Source organism: Melospiza georgiana, chromosome Z (genome assembly GCF_028018845.1).
Source record: "Melospiza georgiana isolate bMelGeo1 chromosome Z, bMelGeo1.pri, whole genome shotgun sequence".
NCBI lineage: Eukaryota > Metazoa > Chordata > Aves > Passeriformes > Passerellidae > Melospiza > Melospiza georgiana.
The window spans coordinates 80,353,227-80,366,521 of NC_080465.1; the positions used below are offsets into that span (position 1 = coordinate 80,353,227).

At 47.5% G+C, this 13,295-nt stretch overlaps 1 protein-coding gene across 1 annotated transcript in view; it reads left to right on the forward strand.

The window, feature by feature from the left end:
- ARK2N (arkadia (RNF111) N-terminal like PKA signaling regulator 2N) overlaps nt 1-2,956 on the forward strand; it is a 45,616-nt gene extending 42,660 nt beyond the window's left edge. The window contains exon 5 of the mRNA XM_058043448.1: nt 18-2,956. Coding sequence (XP_057899431.1) covers nt 18-201 — 184 coding nt within the window. The 3' untranslated portion in view covers nt 202-2,956. The remainder of the gene's footprint in view (nt 1-17) is intronic.
- The last annotated feature ends 10,339 nt before the right edge of the window (nt 2,957-13,295 follow it).

Sequence of the window (13,295 nt, forward strand, 5' to 3'; positions counted from 1 at the left end):
GTCCCTCTCCTCTGCAGGTGTGTGCATCCCAGGGGAGGGGTGATCCAGAGCGTGGCCTCCTGGAAGCGCGGCTCGCCCTTCGGCAGCGCCCAGCCCGCGCAGCCATGGACAGCAGTGGCTCCCCAGCAGAACTGGTCCTCGCCCCCAGAAGTGGTGGATCTGACTCTGGACGAGGACACCAGGCGCAAATACCTCCTGTGAGGCCGTGTCACTGTGCTCTGCCCCCTGCCCTCCCGCCCTCCCTGGCACAGAGCGGTGACACCATCACCTCCAGAGCCCGTCCTTGGCACCAAGAAACCCAAACCCACGGCGGTTCTGCACCTCCACACAGGAATGTAGTCTGATTTCTGTATCACTTCAAAGGGTTTTGCCTTCTCCGAGGAGGATTCCTGCCCAGAATTAACAGCACCAAATTTAAAACACATCTGCAGTTACTAACGTGTGCGTGTACACCTAACGAAATAACTGCGTGCAAACTTACGTCCTGCCACGCTCCCCACCTCCCGACTCCAGGACTTTTTTAATTTATCAGTATCTTGAGTTTGTTACTAGAAGTTAGTGTGTTGCTGTGTGAGCATCAGTGATTTTGAGAAATGCTGTGTCCTCACTGATTTCAGTGGAACTGGGGGTATTCAACACTTCCAAAATTTGGGCCAGGAGTATTTTTACCCAAACTGATTTGGTTATGTTACCAGCAGGAGGGATTGTCTTTAATGCAAATGGCCCATAAAAAATGCACTGAACAGCTTTTAATTAAAACATTTTTTATTTTCAATGTAATTTATAGTTTATACTCTTCAGTGCTGAGTCTTCTGTCCACTTGACTACTGTGTTTCACTGGTCAATTCCCACAGCTTGGAATGGCTAAAATAGTAATAGTAGTGACTTAAACAGCTGAACATTGCAAAAGCACAGTAAAAGGTAATAAAAAGGCCCAGCATCCATCTCCTTTTAAATTATAGCTTATTATTATTATTACCTCTATCTGAGTTTTGCCTGGAGTAGATGAAGAAGAGGAATTAAATGTTTTACTCACAGTCCCCATCTCTACTGCTGCTTGTTTGCGTCATTCACCATCTCAGAAAACAGAAAACAAATCCCAAGCAGATTCCAAAGCTCCAGCCTGGCAAAGGGGTGGTCAGCTGGGACCTGTTCCTGGAATTTGTGGGGCCACTCAAGTGCTTAAAACTCTGTCCTGAAAGATGTTGCAGGATCAGGGTCACAAACTAAGGTTGTGGTTTTTAACTTTTTTTTTGTTTTAAATTAATAATCTGCACCATTTCCCTGGCTTTCAATCATGCCTCTCCTGCTAGTTTTGGAAATGCCAAGATTCAGGAAACACCTTCTACCAGAATATTTACCAGAATCAGTGGAACAACTCACTTTAGCGGGCTGCAGTTTCTGTGGTGTACATGGAAATTCCTGCCCCTCATCTGTCATTTTGAGCCTTTCCCAAGGCAAAAACCAAAGATTCAACTTTGACAAGATGATATTATTCACCTTAAATGTCTACTGTGCAATTGAAACATTCCTTCATGTTCCAGATGTTTCTATTGGGAATTTTGTGCAGCTCTGCCATTAGATTTTTCACTATTTAAAGCTGAACAATGGTGGTCAGGACATGGGAAGTTCTGCTTTCCTTTTGTACTGGCTGGTTTTCAAAATTTATTTGGCTTCCCTTAATTTTATCTGTGGGCAAAATAAAAAAAATTAAAGTAGAGTTACCTGTGTTGTCACATAAAGGCAAAACAGCCCAGCAGGGGGGAATCTTTAGTAACAAACATCTGTTTCTTCCATAAGCGGAACAGCTCATGCTGCACTTTACACAACAGCTAGGTAAGGACTGATATTCCCATTTCCAGCTTCCTAGAACATTGAACATAAGTGTCCTGCATGGCCAGAGAAATACCTGTGGTGTTTTCAGTGACCAATTCCTTTCTGTGGGAGGGAGGGGAGCGTGGGTGGATCCTGTTGGCCCCGCAGCAGGGAGAGGCCCCGTGCTGCTCTGCCCATCCTTTCTGCTCATCTTTGCATCAGCTGTGGGCTCACACTCCTGCTGTAAAGGTAACTTTGGAACAGCCACCTCCTGTGGCTGCTGCTTCCCGTTTCACAGAGTCTCCTGAGGAGTGGTTGAGAGGAAAGCTGCAGGGACCCCGTCTGCAGCCCTTCCGTGAGAAATGCAAACGATCTCTCCTTGTTTTTCAGTTTGGATATGATGTGACTTCCACGTGTACATAAAAACAACTGCCTCCTAACCAAACTTCCTCCAGCTGTGCACTGTGTTTGTTTAAACAGCTCATGTATGGTAGTCCGATGCAGGTTTTCTTTTATTTAAAACACTATGTATTTTCTCTTAACAAATTTCAAGGCTAGTGATCTGAAAAAAGCAATCACTGGATATAGGTAGGAAATAGTTTGGTTTTATTTCCTTTTTTTTTTTTAATTTTTTTTTTTAACTTCTGTTTTGTTTTTTTTTTTTTTTTTCTTTGTAAAAAGAGCAAAAACGTGCCTAGGTGGTTTTTGCTCTTCGCAGCAGGAAAGAGAGAAGTTAGCCATTGTATGGCTGTGAACCAATGCACTTGGGGCCTGGAGCAGAACCCACTGGGGTCGGTGTGGGGCCGCCCACCGACCTCAGTGTGCATTGGCTCGAGCCCTTCAGGGTTTAGCAGTTTTCCTGAATTGCTGGAGTGTGAGCTTGGGATCTTCTGTAGTGAAGCCAATCATTGCTCGGAATATAAATGTTTAAAATGTGCGGCTCTAGTTAAAAATAAAATTCGATTCTTCTCGACACTCACTATTTAGTTCTCATTTTCCATCTAGTATTTAATGGTCTTTGGAGAGAAATAATAATAAAACAGAGTGTTATATATATATATATATATATATAAATATATATATTTTTGGTGCAAGATGAGACCTTCTGTTTTTTGAAACAAGTCTGTAGCATAAAGGTTAAACTATTTTAAGACAAAATAAAATAGAGTGTATTATTTAAACAATATTGATTGGTTGGGGTTTTTTTTCCTTCTACTTCCATCAAATATGCTGCTGTTTGTCACATCTACAAATTAAGCTTGTAAATTCTGGGTTACAGTTGCTGAAATTCAGCACTGTTTCTTGCTGTAACACATTTAATTTGTACTTCCAGAATGTTTAAGTGATTTCTTGGCTGCAAAACTTTCCTTTTATCTCAGACCAGGGCAAGACTGACACTTCCCCTGTAGCCTTGCAGCTAGAGGATGTACAGATATCAGTGACAAGTGGCTGCTGCCCGTCACAGAATCCGAGGACAGTTTGGTTTGGGTTGGAAGGGACCTTAAAGATTTTCCAGTTCCACCCCCATCCATGGGCAGGGACACCTTCCACTGTCCCAGGCTGCTCCAAGCCCCATCCAGCCTGGCCTGGGGCACTGCCAGGGATCCAGGGGCAGCCACAGCTGCTCTGGGCACCCTGGGCCAGGGCCTGCCCACCCTCCCAGCCAGCAATTCCTCATTCCCAATGTGCCAGAATCTGTGCCTGCCCTCTGGCAGTGGGAGCCATTGCCTGGGTGCTGTCCCTGCCTGCCCTGTCCCCAGGGGCTGTGCAGCTCTCCTGGAGCCCCTGGAGGCCCTGGCAGGGGCTCTGAGGTGTCCCTGGAGCTTCTCTGGTGCAGCTGAGCAGCCCCAGCTGGGCCAGGCTGGCTCCAGAGCAGAGGGGCTCCAGCCCTGGCAGCAGCTCCGTGGCCTCCTCTGCACTGGCTGCAGCAGCTCCCTGCCCTCTCTGTTTTGGGGCTCACTGTGCCCTGCAGAATCCCCTCCAGGGATGCAGTTTCAGCACAGCCTCCACCTCCCCACACACCTGAGTCCTTCAGGTGTCTGAGCAGCCTTCCCACCATTATTTTTGTGACTGCATCCCCCTGTGCCATCCCCCAGACACCTTCTGCTGTCAGTGACACTGCCTGGCTCAGGGGCTGATGCTTCAGGGTGGTGCCAGGTGTTCAGAGAGCCACAAAATTGTGTGGGGGAATTTGGAGCCACAAGTAAAAGAGGAGGATGGTAAAGCAAAACTGCCCTGTACTGAACGTGGGGTCCTGCTGCCTGCCAGCCCCCTCACAAATGGGGGGAATGGCAAAATGGGAATGGGAATCGGAATAAAAATAATAATAATTATAATTCAGTACCTCTGCTGGGCTTTATATGGATTTATCACATGAGAAAGCTCCCAGTGCAAATCAGGAAGAACACTTATCCATGTATTTTAAGTACCAATATGGATAATGAAGGTAAAGTGGTCTTCAGCCTTACTGAGTTCTTGGCATCTGTGGAGCCTGAAAATACAAAATCTGGGCCGGGTGGTCATTGCACAGCCAACCAGTCTCAGATTTTATTTTGTGTTTATCAGCAGCTGAGGGAGAACAGAACCCTGTTCTGGAGTTTGGTGCAGATGTGGGAAGAGGACAGATAAAATATCTGCTGAATCTGTTCTTCTCTATTACCAAGAGATACCCAGAGTCTGTAGGCTTCAGGGTACACTGGATAGAAAATTTAAAATTCCTCCTGTGGCTCTTGGCACTTCCTTATGCAGGAGCCATTTGACTTTGTGGGAATTGCTATTTCTGGGGCAACACAAAAACTGATGAAAACTACCCAGAACCAGGTTAGATTTTGTATTGTGTTTCCCCCAGTGAATTGGTTGCAATTCAGATTAATTCTGTGGCTGAAAGTTTGATTTGCCTGCCTTGAAATGAGGACTGAAGGGGTTATGCTGAAGTGGCTTTGTTCCCCAGCCCCCTGGAGAATCTGCAAATGGTGCTCTTTGCTGAAGGCATCACCTCCCTTGGCTGGAACTCTGCCAGTTTTGCCTCTCCTTTTCGGGGCTGTCATCTCTGAATGTCAGCTGCTGTGGCTTTGTCCCCAGAGCACCCCAGGGATGCAGTTTCCCTTCTGCCTGCGCAGGGAAGGGGCAGAATGCCTGCAAAATGCAAACTTGGGATGCACAAACCCTGCACTTACTGACAACTTTGGTGCAAATAAGGTGAAATCTTCTTGTTACTGGTGCTAAAGGGCAGACAAGGATTCAACCCACGGATCCCCCCAGTCTGTATCTTGAGTTTTGGAAAAGCAAATTCAATCCTGAGCGTCCTGACGACTGCTGATTCACAAATGCCCCTTGGAAGTTTTCTCATGGATCTGGTTAGTCATCTGGGTTTGCAATTTAGTTTAAAATTAGAATTGAGTGCCAGCCACTGGGAAGGCAGCATCTTTCAGACAGTCTCGGGGCAAAGCTGGAGTGGGCAGGGGGAAAGCTGTCTGGAAGTTTAATTTCAGATAATTTTCTACACTTACTCGCTGCATCGGCAGCTTCGGGTGAATCCAGGGCAGCCACATCAGAGCTGGGAAAACAAACAAGAGTGCTCTGTCAAATTCATTTTCCATTGCTGTAGGTGCTGTGAATTGAGCACAGCTCCTGGAGCCTGACTGGTGCCTCTGATGAAATGCCATCTGCAGCTGGGCAGGGCTTCTGCTTTGTCCCCGGCTGGCCCATGATCAGCAACACCCAAACCTCTCCTGGTTTGTTTCTTCCACATCCTTGTGTGTCTGCTTCAAACTGGGAACTGCCGTGTGCCAGTGAACCCCAGTGTCAGGCCAATCACACAATCACAGAATTATCTGGGTTAGAAGGGATCTTAGAGATCATCTCATTCCACCCCCTGCCATGGGCAGGGACAGCTCCCACCATCCCAGGCTGCTCCAAGCCCCATCCAGCCTGGCCTGGGGCACTGCCAGGGATCCAGGGGCAGCCACAGCTGCTCTGGGCACCCTGGGCCAGGGCCTGCCCACCCTCCCAGCCAGCAATTCCTAATTCCCAATGTGCCAGAATCTGTGCCTGCCCTCTGGCAGTGGGAGCCATTGCCTGGGTGCTGTCCCTGCCTGCCTTGTCCCCAGGGGCTGTGCAGCTCTCCTGGAGCCCCTGGAGGCCCTGGCAGGGGCTCTGAGGTGTCCCTGGAGCCTTCTCTCCTCCAGGTAACACACCAAGACCATAATGCAAAACCACAGTGAGCAAATCCTCATAAAAAGGGGGATCATTTCAAAAACAACCTCACAACATGTCTCAGAAGAGGCCTGGCAAGTTGAAAATGTTGCTTAGTTCAATCCCCCCCACAGCAAAAGGAGAACCCCTGGTGCCCACAGGAGACCTCCACACTTCCCAAGCATTTTCTGTGGTTGGGATGCTGTGTAAACAAAGTCTCAGGCCATTAAAAACCCCATCCCACTTGCAGCTGATGAATCCTTGACTCCTTGGACAATCCCTCTTTCCTCCATCTGCTTGTCAAAAGGAGGAATTAGGGCTATAATTAAAGCTGTCCCACCTGGGCATGGCACAATGCAGGGAGTGAGATTTCTGTGAGGGGCTGAGCTCCCTGACACTCAAAAAATTCTTATTTTAATGCTTTATTTTCCCAGTAAGCAGCAGGATTGCACACTACAGCCAAGTTTTGGAGGGGTGATGCAGCACTCCCTCGTCCTTCAATGGCCAGTGTAAGGTCTTGCCCTGGGCCAGCATTCCCAGCCTGTCCAATGGTACAGAAAAACTCTAAAATGTCCTCAAAATTATCCAAAATGCTCCAAAATTATCTTTACACCTGCATCCTCTCCTTCCCTGTGCCCCCGGGAGAAATCCCTGTCATTCCTGGGGCTCCAGGCTGGGCTCAGCCTGCTCCCAACCCCACAGAAAGGCTGGGAAGGAGTGGGTGGGTGGCGGTGAGGGCTCTCAGCAGCATCCTTTTTGGAATAACAATGATTTTTACTGCAGTTTGGCCGCGGATATTTTCCCTCAGGAAGCCCTGGCTCTAAGCAGCCCCTGGGAAGGCACTAGATGGCACCAGAGCCAGAGGATACGGGATCTGGCTGCTGTCTCACCCTCCGCTGCATCCCCCAGAACGGGGAAAGTGCCCTCAAAAACAGGCAAAAGGGCTTCTGGATGTTAAAAAAACAATCTATTTTTTAAAATAAATGTAATTCATGTAAAATTAAGTATTTATTTTTAAAATTAAATATTTATTTTAAATTAATTTTTTTAAAATTTTCCTAAAGCTGCAAGACTCCGTCACCTTTGTCTGACCCTGTCCATGCAGCCCACATCCATCCCAAGGCAGGGAAAAGGGCCCTGGGAAGAGCAAAAGAAATCAAATCATTTAGATGGAATACTGAAATTAAATTATCCAGCCGGGATTTTGAAGTAATTAATCACTAATGAGTCATTTCTCCAGATATTAAGCCCAGGACCTGGGAATGTGGACCTGCAGGGGTTGCTGACCTTGCCTTATTTTTGGTTATTGCAAACCAAGGACCTGATATCATAAATAAAATAGTTCAATGTCCTTGACTAGAGGCAGAATTTGTGGGATTTTGCAGCAGAGCATGTTTCCAGGAGAGGGCCTTCCTTTCTTCTCAGTTCCTGGTTGCATCCCAAAGCTGCTGCTGCTGCTGCAGGGAGATGCTGGGATACTGGGATGGGGAGAACACTGGGGGGCTACCAAGGAAAACACCCCAAAACCTCTGCTCCCCAGAAATAAGGGCAGGATGGAGGCGACAGGATGAATCTGGGGTCGTTCTGCTTGAAACAGGGTGGTGTGACACATCCTAAAGCCCAAAACTGCCCTCACCTTATGGAGGCACGCAGGGAGCAATGAGCATTGCGAGTTAAAACTCTGATTGAAAGGAAGGATTCGGTGTCCCAGTCTGGACTCAGTGCAGTGAATCTCCACCAGCTCCCACTCTGCAGCAGCCACCACCAGCCAGAAAATCCCCAGCCCTGTTTTGCCACCTGCCACGCCCATGCAGATGGAGAATGAAATTCCCCAAAGAAAAATAATGAAGAAAAATAATTAAGAAAAATGTTAAGATACAAATGGTGCATCATAGACTCATTGAATTGCTTTAGTTGGAAAGCCCTTTAAGACCATTGAGTCCAACCATTCCCCAGCTCTGCCAAGGCCACCACTGGCCCTTGTCCCCAAGTGCCACATCCACACGGCTTTTAAATCCCTCCAGGGGTGGGGGCCCCAACACTGTCCTCTGGGCAGCCTGTTCCTAAGTTAATGACCCTTTCCATGAAAAAAATTCCCTGATGTGCACCCTGAGCCTGCCCTGGCCCAGCCTGAGGCCGTTCCTCTGCTCCTGTCCCTGTTCCCTGGAGCACAGCCCGACCCCCCGGCTGTCCCCTCCTGTCAGGAGCTGTGCAGAGCCACAAGGGCCCCCCTGAGCCTCCTTTGCTCCAGGCTCAGCCCCTTCCCAGCTCCCTCAGCCTCTCCTGGGGCTCCAGCCCCTTCCCAGCTCCGTTCCCTGCCCTGGACTCATCCCCTCTGCCCCCTCAAGTTGTGCTCCCTCCTGAAATGAGCCTCATGAGGGCTCTGGGTGTGCGCTGGGTTCCTCGGAGTGCTGTGAGCTCCCAAAAATCCTCCTTCCAGGGAGAAGGGAAAAAGCACCTCCTGGGCCACATATCTGAAACGGGCTACAGCAAAATAATTGCAAAGTGTTTGCTTTCTCTCCCTTTCTCTGATCCCAAATGGCTGCTCTCTGGAGCTGAGGTTTTCATCCATCTTCTTATTTTATCTCTTACTTTATAAAACTGGAAAATTGAAATGCTGCGATATTACACTTTAATCAAATGCGTAATGATTTCCTCTAGATTGCCTCTCTTTCTTTTTTTTTTTTTTTTTTTCAGCTAAAGAAACAAGGTAAGAAGCAGAAGAGAAAAAAAAAAGATTCCAGGGAGGCAGAAAATAAAGCAGCAAAATAACCCGAGATAAAATGTCAGTGTAAAAATTCTCAAATAAAGCCCTTCCAGTTTCTGAGTCCCCACTTGGGTTTGGGTTGCTGCTGCTATCAGGCATGGAGCAATGCTGTTTGCTGTAGAGATTTCCCCTCCTTTTTTGCCCTTTTTCTATCCATGTTACCTTAAGTGTTTTCACCCCTAGTTTTCCCTGGATGTTCTCCAGTGCTGTTCCCCAATTCCAACAGGCTTTGTGCCTCCCCATCCTGAGACTTGAGACCCTTGGGGCCCCAAACCATTCTGGGATTCCATAAAAAGGCCTCAGGGAGGTGTGAGATGTCCCTGTGGAGCAAACCATGGCTTCAAAGCTGCTGGATGAAGCCTTTCCCTGGGGGCTGTTCCACTGTCCTGCCTGAGGCCAGACAAAAAAATCCCCTGAATTTCAAGAAAACTGACTCATCATTTTTTGAGCCAGTTGAGACCATCCTGACCCCCCAAAGGGTTTCACCCAGCTTGGTTTTGCAGAGGGGGTGAAATGTCCCATATCAGGGTGAAATGTCCCATATCAGGGTGAAATTACAGAGGGCTTTAGGGTGGGCAGAGTGTGACCGTGTTCACAGGGGTCTCAGGTTGAGGGAAGAGATGAGGATCTGACTCCATGTTTCAGAAGGTTTGATTTATTATTTTGTGATATATATTACATTAAAACTACACTAAAAGAATAGAAGAAAGGATTTCATCAGAAGGCTAGCTAAGAATAGAATAGAATGGAATGATAACAAAGGCTTGTGGCTCGGCTCTCTGTCCAAGCCAGCTGTGATTGTCCATTAATTACAAACATCCAACGTGGGCCAATCACAGATCCACCTGTTGCATTCCACAGCAGCAGAAAACCATTGTTTGCATTTTGTTTTTGTAGCTTCACAGCTTCTTAGGAGGAATAATCCTAAGGAAAGGATTTTTCATAAAATATGTCTGTGACAGGCAGAGGGTGGGGGGCACTGGGGTCACCCTCAGTGGTGCTGATGTGCCACGTGTGGCCCTGGGCCTCCCAGCTGCCCTGTGTCACCTTTCAACTCCTGGATATCCTCCTGGATAAGGGGAGATCCTTCCCCATGGCACCGAGGCATGGGACATCCATCCCCCTGTGCCTGGAGCATCCCGAGAACGCCCGCCCGCAGGGAGGCAGGGAGCGTCCCCGAGGAGCGGGATTGTGAGCCTGGGGCAAAGGCAGGAGCACGCCCCAAACGGGGGGTGCTGCGCCCCAAAATCTGCTCCGGGGATGGGCAGGAGGGAGTCAGGGGCTAATTTTAACACCAACCTGTGCCCGCGGCATGTGCGGAGGATCGGGTGTCGGCAGGGCGGGGATGATGCGCAGCGGCAGCAGCGGGGGCTGAGCCCCGTGAAATGCCCGGGACAGCTGCGGGGCCGCGGGAGCAGCTGCCCGAGGCAACTGGGGCTGCGGGAGGGGCTGAGCCCAGCCCGGGGCCAGCGCCGGCCCAGGCACCACGGAGGGGATGGCAGTGACATCCATGAACCCCTGGGATCGTCCTGGGTATGGGATAGGGAGGCGCGGGGGCATCCACCCATCCATCCATCCATCCATCCATCCATCCATCCATCCATCCATCATCCATCCATCATCCATCCATCCATCCATCCATCCATCATCCATCCATCCATCCATCCATCATCCATCCATCCATCCATCCATCCTTCCATCCCTCCATCCATCCATCCATCCATCATCCATCCATCCATCCATCCATCCATCCATCCATCCATCCATCCATCATCCATCCATCCATCCATCCATCCATCCATCCATCCATCCCTCCATCCATCCATCCCTCCATCCATCCATCATCCATCCATCCATCCATCCATCCATCCATCCATCCATCCATCCATCATCCATCCATCCATCATCCATCCATCCATCCATCCATCCATCCATCCCTCCATCCCTCCATCCATCCATCCATCCATCCATCCATCCATCCATCCATCCATCATCCATCCATCCATCCATCCATCCATCCATCCATCCATCATCCATCCATCCATCCATCATCCATCCATCCATCCATCCATCCATCCATCCATCCATCCATCCATCCATCCCTCCATCCATCCATCCATCCATCCATCCATCCATCCATCCATCCATCCATCCATCCATCCATCATCCATCCACCCATCCATCCATCCATCATCCATCCATCCATCCATCATCCATCCATCCATCCATCCATCATCCATCCACCCATCCATCCATCCATCCATCCATCCATCCATCCATCCATCCATCCATCCATCCATCTCTGTCGGATCCACGTGTGGGCTGGGGCACCCTGAGGGTTTTTAGCCATTACAGAAGTGTCCCACGATTAGAGAGGTGTCCCCTTGTTGGGTGTGTGTGATGCAGCCAGCTCGGCATCACCCTGAGGGTGACCCATTGCTGCTGACAGAGATGGTGGGGAGCGGGTGTATTTCCATGCTGCCACACAAATGGGGCTCAGGAAGCATTTTATTATGGTATAAACATAGGAAATTAGATTGGATTGGATGTAGGGAAGGAGTTTTTTATGGCGAAGGGGGGGATGCCCTCACACAGGGTGCCCACAGAGGCTGTGGCTGCTCCTGGAAGTGTCCAAAACCAGGTTGGATGGGGTGTGAAGGAACCTGGGGGAGTGGAAGGTGTCCCTGCTCGTGGTTTTAGACAAGCTTTGACGTCCCTTCAAGCCCAAACCATTCTGGGATTACAGGGGAAAGAATGAAACAGCAAATTTTGCTCTTTTCTTGGAAATATTAACGCTGTTGGGACATGATCATGTGCAGCCCGGCGGGGCTGGCAGAGCCACTGCTCACAGCAGCACGGTGACAGAGGGGACAGAACGCAGCCCTGCCCTGCCAAGAGCCCCCCATGAGCCAAGCAGCCGCCCGAGGGCACGGAGGGGGCAGATCCCAGCCGGGATGCGGTGGGATGGGCACCGGGAGGCAGCGGGCCCCTGGAACTCGTCCTGCCGCCGTTTTTGGGGGGCTCAGAGCAGCAGCTGTGCGAATGTGCCCCAGAGGGCCCTCGGGGCTGCAGCGCTGGAAAGGCTCCGGGGAGAGCTCGCAGCGACCCCTGCGGATCCAGTTAATCCTTCCCAGCATCTGCCCCGGGGCTGCGGCGCGGGCAAGGAAGGGGTTACACAGATCCAGGGCACCGAGCTCACGTTTTCATCCAGATCAGGAGGAAAAAAAACCACCAAAAAACCCCAAACCAACCCTCCCCTCCTCCCCCTGCAAACAACAAACCCGCAAACGGAGCCCAGCCACGGAGCCGGTGCCATAATCCGGGCGGACAAATCCACGGCACAGCCGCGTCCCGAGCGCCTAAACCCGCCAGATGCGCGGCACGGATAAGGCTAAACCGGGATTAAGGGGGTCCCCACGGCGGGACGGCGGCCCCAGCGGGCGGGGGGAATGGGGGAGAATAAAATAAAAAATAAAATAACATAACATAACATAAAAAAAAAAAAATTATAAAAAATAAAATAAAATAAAATAAAATAAAATAAAATAAAATAAAATAAAATAAAATAAAATAAAATAAAATAAAATAAAATAAAATGAAATAAAATAAAATAAAGAAATAAAATAAAGAAATAAATAAAATAAAGTAAAATAAAGTAAAATAAAAAATAAAATAAAATAAAATAAAATAATAAAAAATGAAATTTAAAAAATAAAATAAAATAATAAAAAATTAAAATAAAATAAAGTAAAATAAAATAATAAAAAATAAAATAATAATAAATAAAAAATAAAAAATAATAAAATAAAATAAAATAAAATAAAATAAAATAAAATAAAATAAAATAAAGAAATAAAATAAAGAAATAAAATAAAATAAAGTAAAATAAAGTAAAATAAAAAATAAAATAAAATAAAATAATAAAAAATGAAATTTAAAAAATAAAATAAAATAATAAAAAAATTAAAATAAAATAAAATAATAAAAAATAAAATAAAAATAAATAAAATAAAATAAAATAATAAAAAATAAAATAAAAATAAATAAAATAAAATAAAATAAAATAAAATAAAGAAATAAAATAAAATAAAGTAAAATAAAAAATAAAATAAAGTAAAATAAAATAAAATAAAATAAAATAAAATAAAATAAAATAAAATAAAATGACAGCCTGGGCAGGGTGGGAAAGCCATGGAAAAGTCGCTTTGCAGTGGGGTGAAATGATTCCCTGGATGTGCGCTTTGCCAGCAATCCCTCCCGTGCAGCGGGGGCTCTGAGTCCATTAAAACAGTTTGGGATGGAGATGAGCATGTGTTTGGGGTTTTTTGGGGGGGAATGGGGTGTGTTTGGGGTTGTTGGGGGGAGAATAGGGTGTGTTTGGTGTTTTGAGGGGGTGTTTGGGTTTTTTTGGGGGTGAATAGGGTGTGTTTGGTGTTTTGGGGGGTGAATGGGGTGTGTTTTGGGTTGTTGGGGGGTGAATGGGGTGTGTTTGGTGTTTTGGGGGTGAATGGGGTGTGTT